This window comes from Heteronotia binoei, chromosome 6 (assembly GCF_032191835.1).
Source record: "Heteronotia binoei isolate CCM8104 ecotype False Entrance Well chromosome 6, APGP_CSIRO_Hbin_v1, whole genome shotgun sequence".
In the NCBI taxonomy this organism is placed as follows: Eukaryota; Metazoa; Chordata; class Lepidosauria; order Squamata; family Gekkonidae; genus Heteronotia; species Heteronotia binoei.
This window is the reverse complement of record NC_083228.1, coordinates 46466064-46492955: the sequence shown is the minus strand read 5'-3', so window position 1 is coordinate 46492955 and position 26892 is coordinate 46466064. Positions and strand designations below refer to the sequence as shown.

The 26892-nt window shown below is 40.6% G+C and overlaps 1 protein-coding gene across 1 annotated transcript; it reads left to right on the top strand.

The window, feature by feature from the left end:
• Positions 1–3038: 3038 nt before the first annotated feature.
• GLRX3 (glutaredoxin 3) lies at positions 3039–26892 on the top strand. Its single transcript, XM_060241407.1, has 11 exons — positions 3039–3259; positions 6600–6708; positions 12996–13070; positions 13754–13955; positions 20827–20999; positions 21096–21157; positions 23213–23270; positions 23664–23716; positions 24467–24506; positions 24587–24679; positions 26623–26892. The coding sequence occupies exons 1-11, from the start codon at positions 3183–3185 to the stop codon at positions 26671–26673; spliced, it is 993 nt and encodes a 330-aa protein (XP_060097390.1). The 5' UTR covers positions 3039–3182; the 3' UTR covers positions 26674–26892.

Below are 26892 nucleotides of genomic sequence, written 5' to 3'. Positions count from 1 at the left end.
AAAGGTGGTGAGGGGTCTGGAGACCAAGTCCTATGAGGAACGGTTGAATGAGCTGGGTATGTTTAGCCTGGAAAGGAGATGACTGAGAGGTGATATGAATACTGTCTTCAAGTATTTGAAAGGCTGTCATATGGTGGATGGTGGGGAGTTGTTTTCTGCTGCCCCAGAAGGTCAGACTAGAAGCAGTGGGTTGAAATTAAAAGAGTTTTCAGCTAACATTAGGAAGAACTTCCTGACACAGCAGTTCCTCAGTGGAACAGGCTTCCTCAGGAGGTAGTGGGCTCTCCTTCCTTGGAGGTGTTTAAAAAGAGGCTAAATGGCCATCTGACAGCAATGCTGATTCTATGACCATGGTTTACTTTTGTGTAATTGGAATTTTTGACTTTGAATACTCTTGAAAATTATATTTTGAAAACATAGGTTCTTGTTAGTAATTTGACCACAGTCAACTTCTGTGAAATTGGTTGTCTTTTCTGCGGTTTTCTCCATTGCATTTTTGATTCTGTGAATTGGGTAGATCATGAGGAGGGCAGGAAGGGTTGCATCAGTGCTTAGGTCTTGTGGCACCTTCTTACATGCCCAGGAAAACGTTGATTGCCACTCTGGGGCTAGTCAGCAATTTTTCTCCAGTTTGGTGAAGGATCCTGAAGGGTTTTGCCATCTTGTAGGCATGGAGCAGGGGTCACTGGGGATGTATGCGTGTGGGGCAGGTATTTGTGAAGTTCCTGCATTGTGCAGGGGGTTGGACTAGATGACCCTGGATGTCCCTCCCTGCCCTATGATTCTATGAAAAGGTTAAACAAATCTGAATATAAGGGCCCAATATTTATGTGAATAAACTTGAAGAACAAATATTACCAAATATGCATTAAGTTATTACAGATAAAATAAAAAAGTATTGGTCTGAGTAAAAGTCTCCCTTCAGAATCAAATTCTATATTAACCCCAAGGATGGACAATAACTGACCCTAACCAAACATGTTTTGGCCAGCTGACCTTCCTCAGTGGTCAAATAATGTTACAGAATGGCTCCAGACATTACAATAACACATACACTTCTTAAACTTAGACCAAGGTGAAATTGTTTTATAATCATTATCTGTGACCTAAGGAGAAGATATAAATCAGAGGCCTCATTCTAGATAGCTTCCTGCCATGGTCAGGTACACTTCCGTTGAATAATGGTTCAATTCTGTAACTTTCTCTCCTGATAAAAAAAAAAAATTGGATGCAGTCTGAAGCAGACAGTAATGTAATAGTCCTATTAGGCATGTGATTTATAACTTTGCCTTAGGTCACAAATAACGATTATAAAACAATCTCACCTTGTTCTAAGTTTAAGAAATGATTGTATTACTGTAATGTCCAGAGTTATTCCGTTACAACATTGCTTGACCACTGAAGAAGGCTAATGGGCTGAAACGTATTTCGTCAGGATCAATAATAAGGTTAATGTAAAATTAACAATATTTGTTTTTATTGAATTTGTAATAAATACATGCAAATTGTTTGCATATTTAGTAATATTTGTGTTTCAAGTTTAATCACAGAAATAATTGGCCCTCATATTGACTTCCTCAACCTTTTGGTTCTTAATTGGATGTTCCAGCTATCCAACTCCCTGCTTTTTGAAAGCCAAAGTGGAGAAATGCCTCCATGTGGATGCAGCCGCAGACCCACAAAGTTATACTGGGAAAGTTTCCTCTGTTATTTCCCTGTTATATATCCAGAGCCCATCCCATAATACAATTCATATTACAGTATTAGTTTATGTTACTACTTTAGCATAAGTGGTTTCCTTTTGTGGACAGCAGCCAAGGATGGCACATTTTCCCGTCACTGCACATAGGATGACTCTGTGTTGCCAAATGCAATGAACTATATGGCAATATATTTTATTCTTCAATCAAACTTAATGTTCAGGCGGCTGGAAAAATAAACTCTATGCTATTAACTAAGGGCTCATTCCTGTTTTCAGCACACATTGCAGGAAGATATTCTCTACTAAGATTATAGAATTAGGGAACAATGTGAAAACTGCAAGGCAAGGATACAGAAACAATAAAGAAAATGGATTACCAAGTAAAGTAGTAAAAGCAGATGATGCCTACAATTAATCACTGCAGCTGACTACAGTCCTATTCCATTATAAAAGTGGCCTCTTGGGCTGTTCCATTCTGCTACAGTTCTAATCTCTTTTCTAAATGCCCTCTTGATCCATTGCGTTGTAGTTTTGCACATTCTGCAGAATGACTGTGGGAACCTTGCTGGCAGCCAAACCAGTTTCATAACTAAAGCCACTACTGAGAATGCAGGTGAACCGGCAACTGCCAACCTCACCTATTTGCAAGGCAGCACCTCTGGAAGGCTTTGCTTGTTAAGGTATATCTGCAAACTTGGTGTAAACCCAAAATAGCCTGATAGTAGACACATCAGGCATCATTTCTACATAGAAATGAACCAAACGAGAACTCCCAAGTTGAAGTACTTCCAGGCCATCCTGAACCGAGGAATTTGGTAAACACTCCCAAGACGCACATTACTAGAAAACTCTGAAAATAAGGCACGTTCTCTCTCAGAAGCGAGAGGCACACCAGCAAACAGGTCGGAAGACTTCGAAAACCGACAACAGGTATTTCGTTTACTTCACAACAGACGGTACAAAGAGCTACATTCAGGCACTTCATAATGATACAGCAAGGAACTCCGACCTCTGCTTGCAGCTTGCAGGATTCCTTCACTAGCAGTAAATGTAGTTTCACTCCGCTCCCAAGAGGCTCTAAAGGCGCTAACAGTTGGATCCTTCCGCATACTTGTTCAAGAAGGCAGTCCTAGCAATGAGATTTGTGCAAGGAATAGCAGCCTACCGCTATCAACATTTTACCTCGGAGCAAATCACATTAAACTAGGTAGGATTATATGCCTATGTTCTGGAGGCAGCGATCTTGATTCAGAACTCTGAGCAGAACAACAACAACAAAACTGCCGGCCCAATCCGTACGCGCGAGATTTCAGCAAGCGTTCGCGAGAATGGCGTAGGATTTCAGGAAAAGAACGTGAGGGTGAGCATGCGCAACGGGGCGCCGTCGATGAGGCGATAGGCTGAGAAATAGGTTAGCGCCGCCCTGTCTCCCTTCCTTTGCCTAGTTGCGGTGTGGGGGAGGGTGGGATCAACACCAGCGATGGCGGCTACGGAGGCGGCTGTGGTGGAAGCGGAATCCTCCGATCGGTTCCAGCAGCTGTTGCAGCAGCCGGGCAGGTACGTTGGGTCTTCTGTTGCGTGACCGGTTTACAGTTGCGCTGCAGATTGGTTACCTCTTGGGGGCTGATGGAGGGAGAGGGAAGAGAAGCCGGTCTCGGGAAGCAGTCCAAGGCGTGTTGGCAAGGCCGCAGTGGTGCTGCCTGTACACGATCACTTCCTGCGGGGTTTAATTATCCTCCTCCCATTGCTTTCTGACCCCCCCCCCCCCCCGAGCCATTGGGATGATTAAAAGATGCCCATCTTGCTATCTTGCATATCCTTTTTGGGTTTGGTTGTGCGGGGATTCTAATGCAGCGTAATCATTTCTAAGAGCAGAGGTTTAATGCATGTCTAGACTTTGTCTGGGGATGTTTTTGATCCCAGTCTATGAATGCGTGGTATAGCATTTAGGCGTATGGTGCCCTTCCTTTCTCCATGCGTAGGATTAAGCTTGCAAGTCAGGTGACTCAAGGATGCGTCCAGGTAGCTCTCTTCTAGGAAGCTTCCCCCTGGAGTGCAAGAAGTTCTTGTTTCCATGGAGTGGCACCTAAGCAGCCGAAAGGATAAGGGCCGTGTTTAGGGTCTCATGCTGCTTTCTGCCGCCAGGCTTTTTTCTGTAACTGGCCGTGGGTCCTCTCAAGATGACTCGTTTTTTCCTCTGAAGACCAGAGGTAGCGAGGACAGAGGTAAAGATTGCCTGCAGTTCTGTAGTTTGAAATAATGAGGAAAATCCTGTATGCCTGATCTAGCAAGAAACACTTTTGAAATTGATGGAGTGGTTGTAAATGTAAGAGATGATAATCACCACTTTGTATACCATGGGGCTGGTAGATTCATGTCTGCACATGTGCACTGAAATGTTTTCCACAATGTATGATGCATTTTGTACTGTCATTCCTTTTTTGGAGAGCTGTGATTACTTGTGTGTCACGGTGAGCATCTATAGCTTCTAATTTCTGTGACTTGTACAGTGTACCTGGGGGAGAAAAACCCTACCTATCTAGTACCTAATCTTTCTAACTCTAGCTTTCACAGCTTTATTTAATAAAAAATCATTTTCAGAATGTTGCAGTGCCATTAAAACCCTGGGTTTTTTTTTTCTTGTTTAAGGTGCAATCTTAGGATCTGCTATATAGGGACTGTAGCATGCAGAAAAGTGTACGTCACTGTTGTCTAGAGACCACTTTTAAAAAATTCTGTAGATCAGTTGTCCTTAATAATGTTTGATTCTTTTTTTCTTTCTGAGGGCATGTATCCCATCTTCATTAATGACATATCTAGGTAGAGAAATTTCTCTGTTCTAGGGATTTGGCAAATTGATGTGGAGAGTTCTAACAGGTATCATCAGATGCCTCTACTTCTTAGAATTGGCTTTTGGAGTCCTCCTGAAACAACTGTAATTCTTTGGAACTAGGGCATAGTGGTTAAGAGGGGCAGACTCTAATCTGGAGAACCAGGTTTGATTCCCCACACCTCTGCATAAAGCCAGCAGAGTAACCTTGGGCCAGTCATGGTTCTTTCAGAATTTTCTCTGCCCCACCTGCCTCACAAGGTGTCTGTTGTGGAGAGAGGAAGAGAAGGCATTTTGAAACTCTTTATTGTTGTTACTATTATTATTATTAATCACATTTATATCCCACTCCCTCTTCCTCAAATGGGTCTTGGGGTAGCTGACAACATATTACATACACCCAATAAAGACAACACAAAAATATAATAAACAAACTTTTAAATATAAAACAATTAAAAATCTATCCCCATTTCAATCCACTCTTTTTCTTCTTCTGTCTTTTATGGGCTGCCTAGCAAATCAAAGTTAGCAGGGGTAAGGAAATATGCTAAGAATTCTCTCTGATGAAGTCTCTCTGACTTCAGTTGCCAGAGTTTAGTGCCAATGACTTAAACTATATGACATTATTATCTGCAACAGTAGCCTATGTTGTGTGAGCATTAGAGAATGCAGTTCTAGTACCACTTAAGACCTATTCAGGAGGGAAAAAAATCAAATGTATAATGTCCTTACAGATCTCTGGCTGTGTTCTCTTGAGACAGAAATGAACTTGAATGTGTGTATGCTAAATGCTTTCATTGGATTTTATAAAGATTTTTGTTGTGTAAGATGTGCATGCTGACCTTGCTAAGCAGGGAGTTTGGTCTTGATGAAGTCTTGCAGCCTAGGAATATACTTGCACAGATTGTGGCAGCAGCTCTGCATTCAGGGAGAGTTGGAGGGATACAGCACCAATTTAACATCTGTCAGAGTTCTGTCACTGACTTCAGTGGGGCAAAGATTTATTTAAAGTTGTCTGAATCATTTGGTTTGATCTGTGTCTCCAAATCTTGCTCAAATACATTTTTTTAAAAAAAGTATAAAAATATGTCATTTTTATGGTAATTTCAAAACCAAATTTTAAAAAAGTGTTGGGAATTTATAGCATATTAAAGAAATGGGGTGTTAAGTGATACATTCTTAATACTTGTAACTATACCAAGAAGGCAGAATTACACATTGCATAAAGATTTCTAAACAACACACTGTAAAGGCTGCAAATAAAAAGTGGGAAACCAGCGCAGGAGGAGAGGGCTTTTTCAACCTTTCCGCTTTCATGCTGCCTTTCTGTTGAAAGTTGCTTTTGTGTTTCCTCTTTGGCATTCTGTTCTGTTGTGTTCTTTAAATCATGAAGCCACATATAAAGCACAGGTTCCCGAGTCTTAGCACTGTGAATAATTCTCTGACTTAAATCAGGTTTTGCTAAGATCAGGGCTATTGTACTCAAAGACTGGAAGAGAATGGATATTCTAGGCCTCTCCTTAGATGTTCTCCAACTTTTAAAGCAAAACTCAGAGTACTTCCCAGCTTTCTCTGTGAAACCCTCATGACTGATTAGTCAGTCTTGAGGGAGTCCTTGTGGAGTGCCAAAGGTTACCACTGATAACAAGGTAAAAGGACTGGTTCAGCTCATGACTTCTGCTATAATCATCCAGAGAACTGTTGCATTGACACTCTTCTGGGACATAACATCTTGGAAAATGGCTGATTGAAGTGTTTCTGCACATTTACTGGTGACTATAAAAGGAATGTGGGTGAAAGCCCAGTGAGTGAATGGAATTAGTTTCTCCACCATTGAATACAGGACCTCAACAGAGATGGGGGAGAGACTCTGGGATTTGCTATAGGGTTCAATGGTCTGCCCTTACTGTTTGTAGCTCTCCAAAGTTTCAGGCAGAGAAAGGTCTTTCCTAGACTATTGCTAGATATCCATTAACAATATAAATGATTGCTATTTTGGTTAACATTTATTTCATATTGTCAATCTGCAAAATATTTAATTTTTGTGTTTTCCCTCTTTTGTCACAGGTCTCTAGTGGTGGTTCACTTTTGGGCCCCATGGGCTCCTCAATGTGTTCAAATGAACAATGTAATGGCTGAATTGGCAAAAGAACACACACGTGTTACATTTGTGAAAGTAAGTTAGTCTGTCTAAATACATTATGGTGTAGCATGATTGCTGGCTATGTGCATGAAGGTCAGGGAAGGTGGAAATAAACTTTTAACGAATTTTTCTAGATTTTCCAGATTTCTTAAAACCAGAAGCTGTTCAAGCAAGATACATTTTTTTGCTACCAAGGGTATTATGTTGTATTCCCTGTTCTTGCTTTAAATAGTCCAGTGTTAGGAACTTAGTCTGTGCCTGATATTAGAAGGCCTTTGCTTCGGCAGTCAGCCTGTTTTCCTTGGTTGTTATGATCTCAATGGCATGGTTGATATAAATGGCAGATGTGGGGATGGGATTGTGAAATGGGTTGTGATAAAATATAGTGAAGATTAACTTTTACAGTTTATTCTTTTTGATATCTTTTATTCCCCCCCCCCCGACATTGAGCATAAAAACTGAGAATAAATATACCCTTCTCTTTCTAGTCTGATTTTCTATTTCTAGTCACAATAGTTGCATTATACACATGATTTTTCTGAAAGTCTGGGAGAAAAAGAATTGAACATAAAGTTATGCGCTCAGCCATTTCTGTAGCCACCGACACAAGCTCTTCTGTGTGGCTAGTACTCTGTACAGAATGTGTGTGATGAGTTGGACTGTCAGTTAATTCTCACGGCAACAGGTATCTCTAAGGCTGCCATGTGAAGGCTAGACTAAGTGAAAACTGTCTTCAGTCAGTTGCAGAAATGTTGACTATTGATTGCTGGAAGAAAAACAGAACTTGGGCTGGACTCTTTTGCCAGGTTTGCAGACAAGGGGCCCGGCTTGTAGATTAGATGAAGGAGAGTAGAGTAGAAAGTAGATTCATGAGGCTGGAGTTGATGGGGGACATCATGCAGAGTACAGGGGCCGGAGGTGGTATGGTAAGTGGTAGCAAGGGGTCTCTGGGTGCTTAGGTACTGGGCCCATGGGCCTGAGGATAGAAACAGATGTGGAAGGCTCTAAATTGCAGAAAACAAAACAAAATCCCCTTTGGAAAAACCAGCCATATCTTTGGATGCGAGGTCTTTCTGAATGTAATGTTCTTCTTTTGAGTGTAAATCTGTTTTTTTACCAGAATTTGGAATTAGGATAATTGCAGTGTTAAGCATTTATTAAATCAAGCCAGTGATTAGGTTGGTTAGGCAAATCTTATCCATTTATTGGTACTCTATTCAGAAGAAGTAACTGTTAACTAATAATACAGTGAAATATGGTTTCACAAATGTTGTCGCTATTTAGAGGCAGCATGCTGAATTTGTTGGGAATAATGTGTGAATAATGTTTGTGCCCAGTAACAGAAGACCAAACAAAGACACTAAATGAATAGTGGTAAGATTTTCCAATTTTTTTTCTCTTATCAAGGGGACTTATTTGTGGTTATAAAGATGGGAAACAATAGAATAATGAGTTCTGACTGTATTCCACAGAACATTTATCTGATTTTAGTTAAATTCCTAACAGTTTTCCAAAGAGAATCTTGAAACTACTCTTACTTTTAAGGATGCTAGAGATTGCCCACTCCAGAACTGCTCATTTAGGGAGGGGTGTTGAAAGACCTGAGTCAGATTGAGGTGACAAGAGAGGAGGTTCTACGACTGATAGACAATTGAAAAACTGATACGTCACCAGGCCCAGATGGCATACATCCAAGAGTTCTGAAAGAACTCAAAGGTGAACTTGTGGATCTCCTGACAAAAATATGTAACCTTTCATTAAAATCTGTCTCCATTCCTGAGGACTGGATGGTAGCTAATGTCACCCCCATCTTTAAAAAGGGTTCCAGGGGACAACTGGGAAATTACAGGCCAGTCAGTCTGACTTCAATACCAGAAAAGTTGGTAGAAACCATTATCAAGGACAGAATGAGTAGGCACATTGATGAACAAAAGTTATTGAGAAAGACTCAGCTTGGGTTCTGTAAGGGAAGATCTTGTCTCACTAACCTGTTAGAGTTCTTTGAACATGTGGACAAAGGGGACCTAATAGATGTTATTTACCTTGACTTCCAGAAAGCTTTTGAGAAGGTTCCTCATCAAAGGCCCCTAAATAAGCTTGAGTCATGGGGTAAAAGGACAAGTCCTCTTGTGGATAAAAAACTGACTAATTAATAGGAAACAGAGAGTGAGTATAAATGGGCAATTTTCGGAGGGTGGAGGGTGGTTTGCTGCAGGGCTCAGTACTGGGTCCGATGCTTTTTAACTTGTTCATTAATTATTTGGAGTTGGGAGTAAGCAGTGAAGTGGCTAAGTTTGTGGATGCAGATGACACTAAATTGTTCAGGGTGGTGAGAACCAGAGAGGATTGTGAGACACTCCAAAGGGATCTGTTGAGGCTGGGAGAGTGGGTGTCACTGTGGCAAGTGAGGTTCAACGTGGTCAAGTGCAAAGTAATGCACATTGGGGCCAAAAATCCTAACTATAAATACAAGTTGATGGGGTGTGAACTGGCGGAAAAGGGCATCTAGAATGATTAAAGGTTTGGAACACTTTCCCTGTGAAGAAACGTTAAAAGGCTTAGGCTTCTTTAGCTTGGGAGAAAAGTCGACTGAGGGGTGACATGATAGATTATGCATGGGGTAGAGAAGGTAGAGAAAGAAGTACTTTTCTCCCTTTCTCACAATCATAGAACTCGTGGACACTCAATGAAATTGTTGAGCAGTTGTGTTAGAATGGATAAAAGGAAGTACTTCTTCACTCAAAGGGGTGATTAACACATGGAATTCACTGCCACAGGAGGTGGTGACAGCTACAAGCTTCTTCAAGAGGTGATTGGATAAACATCTTCAAGAGGGGATTGGATAGACATATGGAGCAGAGGTCCATCCGTGGCTATTAGCTACAGCGTATTGATGGAACTCTGTCTGGGGCAGTGGTGCTTTATATTCTTTGTGATTGTGGGGGTGGGGGGACAGTGGGATGGCTTCTAGTGTCCTGGTCCCACTGATAGACCTCTTGATGGCACCTGGGTTTTGGTCACTGTGTGACAGTGTTTCACTGGATGGGCCATTGGCGTGATCCAACATGACTTCTCTTATGTCCTTATGTCTTTGCATATTGCAAATTATAGGTAGGGCCAAAGCATAGAAAAGAGAGGATATTTGGACCTGTCCTGTGCTGCAAGCCAATTACCAGGTTGTTTTCTTTCATGTTCCAAGGTTGTGTTGCTATTATGTTTTTTATACTTGTACATCTTAAAGTTTAAATTCACCAGTAGGATTGGATCCCATGGAAGAGATCCATGTGTGCAAGGTGTGTGTGATTTTTGCCAATTTCCCCCTTCTTAGAATCTCTCCAGCTTCTCCCTCTCATATTAGCCCTAGGGTCTCCAGGAGTTGTATTTTGTGGTGCATTTCAGTGGGATGGGAGGAGGCAGGGAGGTTGTACTCCATGCTCAGAAGTTTTAGGCCATAGAAACTTGTTTGTTGTATTGCCAGTTAAACTAATTTCAGTTGCTTTCAGTTAAAAACTATAAATTATTCTGTCACTTTTTTAAAATCAGTACTTGCTTTTCAATAAGCAACATTGTAGCCTTTAGCCTAGCGGTCAAATTAATAGAATGCTGTAGTGCTGAAGAAACTGAAATTTAAACACACACTACACTTTCCAGATTATACCCAAGTTATTGTAACATGCACATTCAAATAGTAAACAGCTGAGGTCAGCGTACCATATAAGAGAATTTACAGTATAGAACTGATCTGCTATTGGGATAGGAGTATTATTTGTAATTGAGAGGTATATATTAGGTTACTTCCAATAACTAATAACTACAGTAGAAAGTTATATTATCCTTCATGCCTATTGCTGCACTGTCAAGAAAAATTAAGTATAAGCTGTAATCTGCTTGCATACTTGCGCTAATGGTTAAAAGAGAACTAATGGGCCATAGAATGAATTATTATGAAGAGGAAAGAAATGTGAACATATACCATTAGTCATGTTAAACAGAGAGCGTATTGGTCTCTTCAGTGGTACTCAGTGAGCCAATTCAGCCTAACATACTTTTGAAGTGGCTGTGCCTCCTCAGAATGGCCAGCTTTCTCAGTGATATGAAAACTTTCCTTGTGGTAAGAGGCTTTCATTATTTTTTCCCCACAAATGAAATCTGGTCGGTCTTAGTTCTATAAAAGGGCAATTGCCCTAAAGCAAAACAAAGAAATATATAGGGAATCTCTAGCAAAACTCACAGTCAAAACAAAGACTAAACCAAAGCTTTCAAATCAGTGTAAGGAGTTGTCAGAAGCTTTGCAGTGCAGTTTGTAGAGTTACTCTGATCCAAGCCCATAGATTTCAGTGGGTTTGGATAACTGCATCAGATTGGGCTACCAGCCATCCTATGGTAAATTATCTTTTGAGTTTAAGAGTAATGTCTTTTCTAGGGCTCCTGTTAGCACTTAAAAACTGACACCTACCAAATGAACGCGGAAGCTGTTTTGTATATCTGATAATTTATTTTCACATCTAGCTTCTTCCTGTTCTTAAATGTAGATGTAAAAAGCACATTCCAGTGTAATGCTTAACTTGTATCATACACTTGTAAAGTACAATATTTAAAATTGATATTTGCTCAGTTTCTCGCAGCGCTAACGAGTGCATACTGATGGATGGTGGGGTTTTTAAATATATATATATTTGCATTTTGTGTTTGTGCCACCATGCCTGGAAGTCATGGTGACCTCTGGCAACTCCTTCTTGGGCATGGAGGACATTCAGAGAAGCAGCTTGATAGTTTGCACCTGGATGTGTTTTGTGAATAACTGGGTACTTGTATATTCCAGTGAATGTTGACAGTGTGGCTTTCAAACATCCTGGAAATGAGACCCACTTCTAAACTTTCAGGATCCACTTGCAAAGTATTTCTACAGTATTTTACCTTCTCCTCAGTTAATGCTAATCCAGTTTATATTTTGTTTGTCATGTTCAGCATTTAAACATATAGCATTGTTGAACAGTTTGTTTTGTGACCATTTTACATGTTATCCACGTGTAAGTTAAAGCTGTTGTTGAGCTTTTCTCCTAGTACTCCGTGATCTTTCTCCTTTCTCATGGTGTTGGGACCTGCTTGTCAGAAAGTTGCAAATCACTTTTGGCCTGCATCTGTAGTCTGAAAGCCTCTAATTTAGCATGATAATCTGAAAAGTGGGGTAAATAGATACATTGTCTTTATGTTCGTGACGTCTATTTGGGCTATTGGCATTCAGATATTCACATTATCGTCCATTTCAGACCGCAACTCATTTTGATTGAAATGATTCAGTCGATTTTTATAATTAAACTTTCCTTGTTTATTTTCTCTCTCGACTATTCAGTCTTGTCATTGGTGTTTCACAAATCTGAATGAGCAATGGGGTGTATACATAATGTTAGTCGTGAATTGGTGTTGCGGTAATGAACCTTGCTGTCCTGTGCTCTTTCTTATTTTTCCCATCATGCACCACAGCTCTCCCCAATTTGAGCAAGCTCTTGTTGGGCATTCCATTTGGGATGACAAGCAATGGTTTGTGTTTAACCATCTAAAGAAGCAGGAGAATAGCGGCAAGGGTAGGAGGGAGTTGCATGAGCTGGAGGTGTGGCTCATATAACACTACACCATGGCTTGGTATTTTGTGTGAATGAAGCCCATACCTGAAATTTTTATGTGAAAGTATGAAAAGCTGTTTGCATTTTCTGCCATTTCATACCTGATTATCTGAACGGGCACCTCGATCAATAGTATATTAATATCTAACAGACTTGCAAGGGTTAAAAGCTAAAATTTAGCAGGCATCAATAGTTTATTGAAGAAATACTCCCTTTTTGCTTCATAATTTGCAGAAGGCTGCAAATGTCAGTCATGATGTACTGCCTCTTGAAATTAGTCAATAGAGCAAACAGCAAGAATTGCTGTGGGCAGAAAATAAGCACTGTAATCATGACATAACTGGGGTCAGTGATTTATGGATTTCAATATAGTAGTAGCTGCATATGATTGAAAATTTACTAGGTCACTAGTGCACCAAAAATTTTATTCACAGCCTCCAGGCATCTTTTGAAATGTGCAACAAAATAAAAACCTCTGAACCTGTTTTGACACTGCAGGCTCGGTGGATGACAAGCCTGCCCTGTGAGTTTCATTTAAATGCAAATGTGTCACAAAATTTTGCACCGAAATCCTTTTAAAACATTTAACATGACTAAAAAGAACAGTGTAGACAAGATCAGCCAGCACAGTCTAAACCATAAATAAGTATATGAAAATAAAACCCTATTTTATGACTTGCTTTTTTTTTTTAACAGCTGGAAGCTGAAGCGGTTCCTGAAGTGTCTGAGAAATATGAAATTACTTCTGTTCCAACATTCTTGTTTTTTAAGGTAAGTTCAAGGGAAGCTTTTTTGGGGAGGAATAATGTACTTGGAATTGCTAGGACTTTTTGAGTGTCTTGTTATTATCCGTGGGGTTGGGGCCTAGTTTAAAATGTGTGAAGTTCTTTTGGGCTGAAATTCACAAGCATTTTGATGAGACACACAATTCTGTTTCTTCTTATGGAACTGTTTTCATCTTTATTTCTTACGTTAAATTGTCCAAAAGGCTTTTGTGGGTCATTCTCTTTCTAACGGAGCAGTTTTTAACAGATTTTGGTTCACTGCAAATAGAGCTTGACTTAGCTAAAGCACTACATGTTAGTGCTGTGTTCACGGGTTTTTTAAAATTAGTTTGATTGAAGTGAGGTTGCCCAATGAAAGAGCTGAGGAAATTTGAACTGGCTTTGCTTCAGATTCTGCGGTATAATGTTTTGGATGTGATGAAGAGAATTTTTCAGCATTGGGTACTTTATGGAAGGCAGATTCAGGTGGGTAGCTGTGTTGGTCTGAAGCAGCAGAACAATGGCACCTTTAAGACCAACAAAGTTTTATTCACAGTATGTGCAAGCATACTTCCTCAGGTACGGTGGAACAGTTTCTTCAACCATAACATACAGGAAGAGTGAGGATGAGGGGGGTTAGTTGTCAGGAGGGCAGTAACACTTACTAGATCTGCTGTTCTCTGTTGGTAGAATTCCCAAAAGATCGATCGATTAGATGGTGCTCATGCACCTGAATTGACCAAGAAGGTTCAGCGCCATGCCACTAGCTCATCCGTTCCAGCCGGTTCTAATGATGGGGCTAAAGAGGATCTTAATGTGCGACTCAAGAAGCTGATTAACGCTGCCCCTTGCATGTTATTTATGAAGGGAACACCTCAGGAGCCTCGTTGCGGTAAGAAGAGCTTTACATGTCTGTTTAATACAGGAGGGCCAGCTTCACAAACTAAAAGCTGTACAAATCACACTTGAGTTTTCCTGACTGGTTTCTGTGTGGTGCAGAGCTGCAGAGATGGTGTTCCTTGGCAACACTTAGATGAATGGGCTCTTTGTCCAGGCCACCTGAATGCACATTTTAGCTGTCATGCCTCTGCTTCCCCCTCTTGCTTGATTGTTTTAGTCCTGACTTGCTGCAGCTTGCTGGGCTGTGGTCTGGCCTGCCGTTTTGCTAAGTTCAGGGAAAGATGTATGTGATGTGAGGAAACAGCAGGCCTTTGCAGTTAGGAGTTAGCTAGGGTTAGTGTAAATACCCTGTCAAAGGTGTCTACATTTCCAAACCTAGCCATGTTGACATAGATGTGTTGAATGAGCCAAGATTTAGGACTGCTTTGAGTTAGAGTAGCATTTTGCAGACTTTCAAAATTTGAGCTCCACTTCTAAAATTTATGTTGGATGACCTCTAACTCATCACTGAAAAGTCATGCAGCTTAGTGTTCAGGAATCCTTGTGGCTAGATTTGAGTCCTTTAGCACGTTAGAGACCAACAAGTTTTTTTGAGTATGAGCTTTTGATTCCCTGCTGTGTGAGGATCTGAGGGCTAGGGCACTGATCCAGCACTGGCTGTAAAAGGGGGGGGGGGAAGCCCACTTTAGAACATACGATCTTTCCAAAACATCTCATGGGGGATCATTAAAACAAAATAGCAGCTCATCAGATTTTAAAAGATGGGACAAATGGAGGGACGGTCACCTCCTTCAAATTCAGCACTGATCAATGAGAGTTCTCTGCTAGAAGGTATCCAACCTGCCCATTTCTCTAGGTTTATGAGGTAGTAATGTGACTTCAGAACCTACCTGCCTTAAGGTCCTAGAATTTCACCACCATCCTTTTCCTGCTGCTCTGTATCCCTCAAGGGGTGCCATTCCTCAGTTAAGAATCACTGAGTTTGGAGCATTCTTAAAAGTCATCTCAGTGTTGAGTGGGATTGTTCTAGAAAACATGGCCTCAGGTTGTATTTAAGTAGTGCTAGACATAATGGACAAAGTTTCATCAGTAGTTGTTAGGAAAAACAACAGCTGCACTGTTGATTCTGATTATGTATCTTGGTTGGGAAAAACTAGTCTTTTGTACTGGGACTCACTGAATATTTGGATAGTCCTGTGAAAAAACATTTGATTCTTTGCATCAGTTCAATGTTAAGCCAGAAGACTGTCATTGTATTTTTAATCTTCATAGCCAGGCCTTTCATTATCTTTCTGCAAATGGCTATACAGAAAACATTTGCCCTTTGTGGGGGATATCTGTTCATGGGATCACCACAAATGTTGCAAACCATGAATACTACGAGCCAGGTTTCTTCTGCTTCCCATTAGCGAAGTAACTAAATTTCACTTAAAATTTAATGATACAGTGGTTACGGTGATGACACAGCATGAGTAAAAATAGGCTGGAGATGTATCATGTCATCAGAGAACTGAAATTATGAATCCACACACAGTGAGGGTCTACTGTAATTAATGGGTTGAATCTAAGCAGTGCGGATCAAGAGATGAATGTGTCCTTTGGCGCTAATAATCCATTAAATAGTCATTGGGCCCCAGGTTTGTGGGTCCAAACAAAGAGACCTTGTTTAATTGTTGATGCGATTGTCTGCTGAAAATGTAAACAAGGACATAGTTGGATTGTTTCTGGGGTTTTTTTAGTTCTCAGTTGGAAAGACTTTTCTGTGTGGTGTAGAATAGTTATCCAAAGCACATGTAGGAACATGGATTTTGTCAGATGTATTTTTCCCCTGGCATATGTTTTCTTAAATATACTGCAAAGAAATTACCTTGGTTAGGCTGTGTGTTAGCTATGGGCCCTTTTCAGGGCAGTATGTCTCTATTCCTGTCCCTCAGTTCTTACCCGTTGTAACCAAAATAACATCCAGATTTGGCAGAGAGACCACAAGTGGCAGCTCAGTAGGAAACAAAGGGAGTTAACTGTAGACTTGCAGGAGAGTGACTGCCTCATATCCCTTTGCTTCCTTAGCTCTTCCAGTGAGGTCTGTGCCCTTCAGTGCATCTGTGCTTGCAAAGCAGCTCTGGGCCCAGGCAGGGTCAACTGGGAGCTTTTGCACAATGCAGGTTGTGATGGCGAAGTTCCTGATGGATTGTGTCCAAACTAATTTTCATACTAATAGCAGATTGTCAGTTGTAACGAAATATAATTGGATCTTGGTATGGAATCAGAAATCCTTGTTATGTTCTGTATTCCAGCCTTTCCTATGGAAAGCCTGTTCATAACAATGTTAAATGAGGTCTATCCCCTTGGCTCCGTGTTCACAGGCTTCTTGCTTGCTTACATCATTAGTATTATAATTGTACTTAGCTTTCTGTTGCTAGCCAGAGCAGCATTCACTTTACTCGTAGGGTGGCTTGCATGTTCACATACGTGCACTTCACTCTTGCTTTCATTAGCTTTCATATTGCTCAGATGGCGGCTGTTCAGAAAGTTGGCCTAAATCTTTTTAGCTGTGGGAATAAAGCAGTGTTGCCACTTTATCCCTAAGCATAACATTTCCAGCCTGCTACTTTAACCCTTACAAATGAAACCCCACCAATCAATCTTTCTCATCTGTATGTAGTTGCCTACAGCTAAAATGAAGCGTTCTCTCTCAAACTCTTACAGTAGAAAGGAGTTAATATATTGGCAGCAGAATAACCATCAGCAATCAGCCTGTAGCTGTTTACTAATGAACTCCCCAGATGAATGGGGGAGAAAATTCAGAATTCTTGTTTCACTCCAGGCTGTACAAGAACTTAATGCTTCAGTTGTGGGAAGCAAAGCAGCCTAGCTGTATAAATAAATGTTAGTTGCTCATGGCTCAAAAATGCAGATTTGGAGACCTTAAGCTATAGTACAAATCAAAAGTGTAATGGATGTCTTTGCCAGGCAGAGATCATGTAAAGGTTTGTTTTGTGTGTGCGCTTCTTAAACTTTTACAATTTGTCATTTAAAACTCTGGTTTTTGAAACCTTTTGAACATAGGTTAAAGTTTTCCAAATAGTAGTAAAGCTACTTTGAATAGCTCTTTTGTTAGCTGAGAAAGTTGGTGTTTTTTTCCCCCATGAGAATTGTAAGACAATATTAGCTAGGCCATTGCTTTAGATATACTTGATTTTAAAGGTGTTGGTGTGGGGTTCTTTTTCAAGGGTATGGGAGGTGGTCCTTGCAATTTTCTTTTAATGAACTTTGTACAACTGGGGCTCATTGCAGATAAGGAGTGGGGTAGACTTGTGTATTTTCAGCAAGTAGTCCTTCAGAAATGGTCCACTGTGGCTAACAAGTTATTTTGTTGGCTGCAATTCCAAGCACATTTTATTTAGAAGTAAATGCTATTAAAATTTCTCGGGCCTAATTCCAGCTAGATGAGGTTCAAAATATATTTTCCTGAAATGGAAATTCAGGAGTCATTTGCTGTTGATATTGTGGGCGAGTCTGGTGCTGTGGAGGAAAAAAATAATCAGAAATTGGATTGTATTTCCATGATAAGTTCATTTTATGATACGGTCAAAATGGCTCTGTATTATGTGATTTTGCAATGTTAGATCTTTGCATCTCTGTTAAACATCCCCCAAACAGAACAGGTTAATTTAACTATACTAACTGTTCAGGAGAGGTTTAGTGGGCTGAAATCAGCTGTTTGCTATCTCCAATTTCCAGAAGATTGATGTCATGACCGATACTGCATTATATATTTCTTCAACAGGTGTGGATGTGAAGGCATTTGCACACAGGAAGACTGCCCAAGAACTCAAAATATTAGGAATTTGGATATCAGCTGTGAGGCATTTATGAGCTTTTTTGCGGAGAAAGTCCTGTCACTCCGCCACAACCTCTCAGCTAGTTTTGATACAGTAAGTGGAGGCCCCTTGGCCGTCTTTGGATTCAGCATTTGATAACTTCAGCCGGCTCTCCAGGGCTAATGTTGATAGGATTCTGGGTGCTGTTAGGCCAACCACATGCCTCCTGGATCCTTGTCCCTCATGGCTAGTGAAAGCTGGTGATGAGGAAATACAGGGTCCCTTGGTAGACATTATCAACCTGTCCCTGGATTTGGGGGTCTACCTGGAGGCTTTGAGGGGAGGCTGTGGTCATACCACTCTTAAAGAAGCCAACCTTGGATTCTTCATATCCTTCCAATTACCATCCAGTCTTGAATCTATTGTTTCTGGGTCAGGTAACTGAGACAGTGGTTGCAGAGCAGCTCCAGAGTTTCCTGGAAGGCACTTCAGCCTTGGACCCATTCCAGTCTGGCTTCCACTCTGGCCATGGAACAGAAACAGCTTTGGTTGCCCTCACAGATGAGCTCCACAGACAGCTGGATCAATGTGGGTTAGTGCTGCTGTTGCTGTTAGATCTTACAGCGGTGTTCTCCATGGTTGGCCATGACCTTTTGACCCACTGCATTGCCAACATAGAAATCCATGACGGGTAGCCTTGAAGTGGCTTACCTCATTTCTCCAAGGTCGGGGAGAGAGGGTGTCATATAGATACCCCTTAGGGTGTGTGGGGCAGTTTAACAGCTACAAATGCCCCCTTGCCCAGCTGGTGTGGAGTTTCAGGCTGGGATGTCACCAGTATCCTGATGACACCCAGCTTTATCTGTTGATGGGTGGGCAGACAGATACTGCTCCAGTAAACTTGGCTGAGGGATTGGAAACTGTGGTGGGATGGCTGAAACAGCCGGCTGAGACTGAATCCTTTGAGACGGAGGTTCTGTGGCTGGGGCATGGAGATTCAGGTTTGGAATGCCAAGTCCCAGCTTTTGATGGTGTACCTTAAAGACTGGCACTAGCTATCAAGAGCTTGGGAGTGATCCTGGATGCCTCCCTATCAGTGGAGGCCCAGGTCACGAATGTTGCCAGACTGATTTTTTTTCAACTGTGCCAGGTCAGGCAACTGGCTCCCTATCTGTCTCATCCAGAGCTAGCCACAGTAATCCATGCAACGGTCACCTCCAGATTGGACTACTGTAACTTATTCTATGTAGACCTACTCTTGATGCTGACTCAGAAATGCCATCTGGTATAGAATGCAGTGGTACAGATCCTTATGGGGATTCCTTTTACAGGACATATCAGTCCTGTGCTGCGTGAACTGCACTGGCTTCCAGTGGTGAACTGCACTGGCTTCCAGTACCAGATCTGTTTCAGGGTTCTGGTGTTGACCTTTAAAGCCCTTAACGGTCTGAGACCCATGTACTTCCAGGACCTTCTCCCAGTATACCCCCAGAAGAATGTTGCCCTTGGTAGATCAAAATCTATTGGCGGTCACTGGCCCATGGGATATCCGGTGGTCCTTGACCAGAGCCAAGATGTTCTCTATCCTGGCTCCAACCTGGTGGAACTCTCTTCTACCAGGTATTTCTAGCACTCCCGTTTCCCATTCCTGCGCCCCCCTTCCCAACAAGGCAATTGACACGACTGAAATTTTCACCAGCATCTCTTAGTTTGTTACTGTGTTTTTATGGTTTTAAATTGTTTTATTATAGACTGTTGTACACCACCCTGAGCCCTGCCTCAGTTCGAAATCAAATTTGATAAATAGATATACTAAATAAATCTATAGTATTTTTCAGTGGCAAGAAGTTCTTGGCTGTTTTCAGAAATAACATTTCTTCCCCATCTAGAGTTAAAGGGATAATATTACATAATATTACATATGGGTCCAACAGTAAACTAGGTGCTTGTTCAGGGGAAAATAATTATGTACCGGCCAGGTGGGTCTTGCAGTTTTCTTTGGGAATTGTAGCACAGTGTTTATTACAATTGCAGTGAGGGGACTGGGGGAGAATAACCAGCTGACCAAGACATTTTTAGCTTTTAATACAAGGTATGTTTGAACCAAGCATATTACTTTTGCTATCCACTTAAAGGTGTTATGTTATCATCTGTCTAGTATTTGCAGTTATAGAACAATGTGGAACTAAAGCACACTTCTGCTTCTATCCTTGCACGGTATGTTAATTAAAAGCATATCCAGGAAAGAATGAATTGTTTGACATGTTCAGATTTGCAGATCAGTTGGATCGGCTGAACATTGCAGTTCTCTTTTTGCTGGGCATAGAAAAAGATACAGGGTACTGAATCACACATGAAGCCACCTTTTTTAAATTAGACCTTTGGCCCCTCAAAGTCAGTATTGTCTACAAAGACCAGCTGTGACTCTCCCACGTCTTAGCTGGAGGTCTTTCACATCACTGTTTTTTAAAACTGGAGATCCCAAGGGCCTTCTGTGTGCCAGATGGATCCTATACTATTGGTTCCCACCCCAGATCTCTGATCCTTAAAACATTTATTTAGTTGCCACTTTCACTTTTGAGATTTTGCATGTGTGGGTCAATGTGCTAGTCTTGCTATTGAAAGGCAACTTAAAAATGCCAGGTTTGATTCTTGGGAAGTTAACATCTGTTGTCAGGATCTTGTTGAGTTTTTGCACAGATTAATAAAATCCTAGTTAGAGGATAGCATGGTAGAGTGGTTCCTGGTTAGACTTAAATTTCCACTACCAAACACAGCATTATGGAAGAGAATGACAAAAATGTAAATTCAATAATCAGCAAATTGAGTACTATCTGTAACTGATACTGAAAGGCAAGCCATCCTAAATAAGGAGTGTTTATTCTTAGGGTAGGTGAATTGGACAGATGTGATAACCTGCAAGTAATCTTTTTTATTGTTTGCACATCATTAATATAAATCATGCTAAATTAGGACACTTCCTTAGTCAAAGGTTGGTACAGTCTTATTCAAATGTGTGCCTTCCTTATTTTCTGTTTACAGGCTTCAGCAGACAAATAGTGGAGATTCTTAACAAACGTAACATTGTGTTTAGCAGCTTCGATATCTTTTCTGATGAAGAAGTACGTCAAGGACTGAAAATCTATTCCAGCTGGCCTACTTATCCACAGTTGTATGTGGCTGGAGAACTTATAGGTGGGCTGGATATTGTCAAGGTCAGAAAAGACTAGATCTGCATTTGAAAAACACTATCAGTTTTGTTTTGTTAAGCCACATGTGTCCTTTGTGAACTCAAAATAATTTATTTTCAGGAGTTGGAGGCTTCTGGAGAACTGGATAGCATTTGTCCCAGGGCACACAAATTGGAGGACAGGTATGGTATATTTTGTGTTCTCTTGGTTTATTACCAGGAAGGTAAATATTAGTGAACTTTTGAAGACTGGAATTGTTGTAGTTAAGCTTCTGTGCACATAAGAGAGGTTCTGCTGGATCAGACCAGTAGTCCATCTAGTCCAGCATCCTGTTAAGCATAGTGGCCAACCAATTAACCTGGAGGTCCAGCAAACAGCACAAGAAGCCAAGGCCTTATCCTGATGTTACCTTCCAGTGCCAGTATTCAGAGATTTGATGGTCACAGTAAAAAACAACAACAGAAAACCCTATGCAGGTTATCTGGGGAAGTCAGTTCAAATCAGAGTAATTGGTTTGGGGCAGAAACAGCAGCTTCTGCCCCTCTCTGTTTAACTGTCTCTCAATTCTATTAAACATCTCCCCTTTGCTGCACCAGAGGGTTGGCACATGAAGATATGATTCGTTTATATCTATACATCATAGATATGGGGCTTCTGACAGTTTGGAGCTGATGAACTTTGTTAAGAGAACCCCTTTAAGATGTAGGGGTGTGGGTAGCACATCAGGTTATACCAGTAGTTAGAATTTCAAGAATTTTTTCAAGAATTAAAAGGGACCTATGGTGAGTGTGTATTCACACTGCAGTTTCAGCACTGGGGGCTACTTTAGCTCTGAGATGCTACTTGACCACCACTAGGCGTAGATTGGAGGAGAGTCTTGTGTTTGCTAGTTTACCTTTTATACAGTTCATAAATCTGCGACTGGACTGTGATCAGATGCTGTTTGGTCATCAGTCCTGCACATCTAACTGCTGGTATCCCCTAATGTGGTTGGCATCTTATGGGAGGAGACCTGGGTAAAGAGAACTTGGCAGAATGCACTGTTTTTATCTGTGGGGTGCACTGCTGTTGCTCAGATGCTTCAGGGTATTTTGGAATGCCGGAGGTCTTTGCTGCTCTATTGCAGGCAGCCAGTTTTCTAGTGTCCAAGAAAAACACACCCAACTACTTGTGGGACATAATTGAAAAATGCTTAAGGTAATAGTTTACTATGAGAAGTTTATGCGGATCCATAAAGTGGCTTTGGGTTTGCAAAGCAAGTTTTGTGGGGCTATGATGGAATTAGAACTGTCAAGAAGATGTTATTGCCTAGGATCCTAAGTCATGTAAGCACAGTCATGTCCACTGAAGAGAACTTCCCAGGCGTCCCTGCACTCTGTTTTGCCTGTGAACTTCTCTTTGTGTGGGTTATAGAAGCACTTTTTTCTGCAGGAAGTTAGGATCTGAAAACATTAAGCTCTGTGTCGTAGTCCAGCTCACAGAGAAGCACATTGAAGGCCTTGATTTAAAGCAGGCTTGCGAGTGCCATTGAGTGCATCACTGTGCATTGAATTGTGACCCTCTTCTTTAAACTGGTTATTAATGTGTAGGTATGTGATTGCAATATTATGTTAATAATAATCATCCTATCGATAAGTGATGAAGCTTGTTCTCAGTTGCAGGCTAATAGTTGTTTCTCTTTTTAGTTGCTTATGTGTGTGTGTATAGTGCTCTTACTGCTTAAACTTAGTGTAGTGCTTAACTGTACCAGATGTCAGTTTTCATGATTTTAGGGTGGAACTTAGTAGTTTTGTGGAAGACTTCTTTAACATGTGTTTGAGATAATTCTATGTAATGATAAATAATTAATTTTACAAGAAGTATCATACTTGGAAGTAAGTATGCACAAGTGTAAGTAGGTACAAGTGTAATTTGTTTTTCATATTGTGTGTGTGTGTGTGTGTATGCCCATGTCTGGAAGTCATGGCGACCTCTGTTGACTCCTGTTGGGACATGGAGAATGTTCAGAGAAGTGGCTTGATAGTCTGGCTCTGCCTCCTGACTCTGATATCCTGTGGAGGTCGCCCATCCAAACACTTGCCAGGGTTGACTCTGCTTAGCTTCCGAGATCTGATGAGATACGAGTGTAATTTTGGATGGATCTTTTAAACAGCAGTGTTTTGGAAGGTAGTATGAAGCAAACAGGAAGTGCAGAAATTTTAGCAACTCAACTTAATATTTTCTCTCTCCTGTTCTAGACTCAAAGAGCTGATCACTAAAGCTTCAGTGATGCTGTTTATGAAAGGAAATAAGCAGGTAAGAAACAAGGAAGTGTCTTTCTGCTTTGTGATTTTTATCTGAACATTCCAAATAAATTCCTTGGGCACTTGACACTAGCAAGTTTATCCCCTTGGTTATGTGATGGCATAAAGAGGTCACTCTAAACCAGGCTGGGTGTTCAGTGAGAAGGCAGCCATATCTGAAATCTCTGGCTAAAATAATGGACAGTGGATTACTGGAGTCAAATTGTTACTCATTCTGGACCCTCAAGGCAAATACAATAAAACAAGCCCAGGGAGATATTTGGTGTATCTTAAGTGCCTCAAATCCTGATGATTCAAGGAAAGAGTGTTCATAGGTTCTAAAATTTAACTTGGGATCTGTGTCAAGTTTTCTAGTGTATTCTTCAGCATGTTCTTCTTCTTGTAGGTGGCAAAGTGTGGCTTCAGCAAGCAAATCATAGAAATCTTAAACAATACTGGGTATGGAGATATTTTCCAGCTCTAAATGCATCCTTTTCTTCAAAAATGGACATAAGACAAACCCATCGCATTGATTCTCTTAAGCTGACTAGTTGTCATTCCTCAGTGGCCTTTCAGCTTTGTAATGCATTGCCTCTCCTGGCCCACTTCCTTATCTTCTCAGCTTGCTTCTTCCCCTCAGTGTTCTCTGGCCCATGTTGTTTTCTGCAGTGCCTTTTTGTGCTTGTGGCTTAATAAATTCACAGGCATTGTAGAATGCCCATGGCTGCGCTTATGGAGTGGCTACTCCTTCCAGAATGTTGATCATGTGATAAGCAATGGAAAGGTCAAAGAAGCACCTACCACAAATTTGGTGCTTTGTGTGACCTTCTCCCCAGCAGATTGGAATGATCAACTCTCCCTAATGCTGAGCTCTTGCTTACACCGTGTGTGCGGTGTAAAAATTCCTGCTGGCTCTTTTGTAATATGAGAAGAAGAATGAGGGTCTTCCCTATCACAGAGCATCATTAACACTGGTAGTACATGCATGGGTGTGCTCTGACTTAAATGATTGCAGTGTGCTCTGACTTAAATGAATTAGTGCATCTGCTCTCTACAGTACATGTTTCTTTGTGTTCCAGTTGGAAAACTTAATACTCATATACAGATCAAACATTGAAGTACCGTCAAGTGCTTATATTTGAGTTTAAAAACTCTTATAACAACTCGTATAATAAAACCTTCCTTGTTTTTGTTTTACCTTGGTTTTAGTATTGATTATGAGACATTCGATATATTGGAGGATGAAGAGGTAATGTTTCATTAGTTCATTCTTTTTAATTTGTCTGAAAATTGATAGTGAGGTATATTGACCAGGATTATTTTTCTTAGGTGCGGCAAGGTTTAAAAAAGTATTCAAACTGGCCAACCTACCCGCAGTTATATGTAAAAGGTGAACTTGTTGGAGGGCTTGATATTGTTAAGGTAAGGAAAGAACTCTTTGTTAACAAGTATATGTCATCCTTGGTTTTCAAAAAAATTCTGAGGTGGATCTCTCCCATTTTAATTCTTCTTACTGTACTGAGTTTAGAAATTTGCTTTCCATGTTATCCCTTCATCATATTACTATGATCTGGCCAAGCACAGTTTGGGTTACCTTTGCAATACATCAGCTGGATGGCACATTGAGATGTCCTTTGCTGCTGCTTGTCCAAACATCATAGACTGGCTGAGAACAGGGCATATTGTTAGAGGATGACTAGCTTGTGTGCGAGAGAATTTTAATATTCACATCTCCCCCCCCCCCCACACCCCTTGATTTAAAATGGAATGACTTTGTTGGCTTTTCTGTGACTGTCACTAGCTTTAATATATTGGTGAAAGGAGTCTTAAATCTCCAGCGTGGCGCTGCATGGCCCACTAATGTACACTGAAATGTATTTTCTTGACAGCAGTCAGTTACCTTTCTGTATGAACCATTTCCCCCGTGTGGGTGCGTTCACAGGTTTCATTCGCTTCTTAGTTTTAGACATTGGTTTTTCTTGAATAAGGTGAAGACATTTTACCTAGCAAACTGTCTCATTCTTGAGGAAAGGTAAGGTTGTATGGTACACTTTTTTGAAAAAAAGCCCCAAAGCAACAAAAATAGATCTGCGTTTGTTACTGCATCTTGTGTGTGTGTGTTTCTGGAACACAACAGGCACAGGCTTTTCAACCCAAATGCTCTTGAGCCTATTCTTGTCTTGAATGTTTTATAGCCAATTCCATAGGCATTGTAACTCCTGGGAAGACAGAATCAATAAATCTCATTAGGTTTTAAAAATAAGTTGGTGTTAGCTTGTGTAGCTGATCTTGGTTTTTTTTAAAAAAAATATTTATTTCCAGATATATTGCATTTGCAGGTTATTTTGTTGATACGTATGTAATTTTTTAAAACAGTGACAAAATTAGCATTTGCCCATGATTAATGTGTATTCTATGATTTTTGCTTTTTTCTTTTAGAAGGCAGATCTTACAGACCATGGATTAGCTGAAATTGATCAAACAGTCAGACTGAAATTGATCAAACAGCCAGGCTAAGGGCTACAGTTGAATATTTTTCTTTAACGAGAAGGATCTCTTCATATTTTCTTAGTTATTCCTGGATAAGGAATTTCTTTGCTTTTTTAACTTAATTGACAGCTTCAAATCTTTGCTGCCTCCTGTCTTCCTTATAATATTTAGCAAAACAAAGCTTCTGTCACTGCTTTATGATGTTTCCTTCTCTTCCCCTCCCCCCCCAAAAGAAAAGAAAACCAATACTTGGCTGCTAGTAATGTGGATGGGGACACTTGCAAAGAACAATATCATTACGTGGTTTGCACTGAGATATATTGCAGTCAAAGAGAGGGAGAATTTATGTTAGAACTTATGGCAACAGTTGCCCATCTCCTGTAATGTGTAGCTCTTTCTTCATGCTGTTTTTGCATATTCAGAAAGATACATGAGCATGTCTAGTGCCTGAGATGCTTTCTCAGATCCTCCCAGCTTCTAGGGAGTGTGCTCAATTTAGGAAGTGAATGTGGCAGTGAACAAGGCCAAAGGTGACAATGCCTTGGTTCATCTTGACCATCAGTTGACCTTGTGGCCTTTCACCAAAGAATATTTCCTTCATCTGGAGCATGTTCCACTTCTGCAGAGTCTATAGTCCTGTTATGCCTGGCTCTTGAACCAGACATCATTTCCAGTTGAAAGTGGTTCCACAGATGAGGGATTCTTCTAAACTAACTTTCTAGGGGAAAATGCCTGTAATCATGTAAGATATGCAATAGAGCTACAAAGTACCAGGTAACAAAATAGTTCTGTCAGAGAGGAGGATATTATTGTTCATCTGACCTTGTTGAAACATCACTTTAAAATGTTCCTCTTTCTCCCATTCTTCCTTACAGGAATTGAATGAAAATGGAGAATTATCATCTGTTTTGAAAGGCGAAAATTAATGCAAATGGACATATTAATAAAAATCAAAAACAAAAATATACAAAAAATTGCACTGGAACAATTCATGATTGAACCCTGACAGAAGGAATAGAACACAGCTTCTGACTGTTTGTCATACTTCACAAGGCCATGCTAGAGTTGTATGTAAATGTAGATTTTTGCCCTGATTGTAAAGTTGTGACCATCTTCAAACTGAATTAAAGTTTGAATGTTCAAAA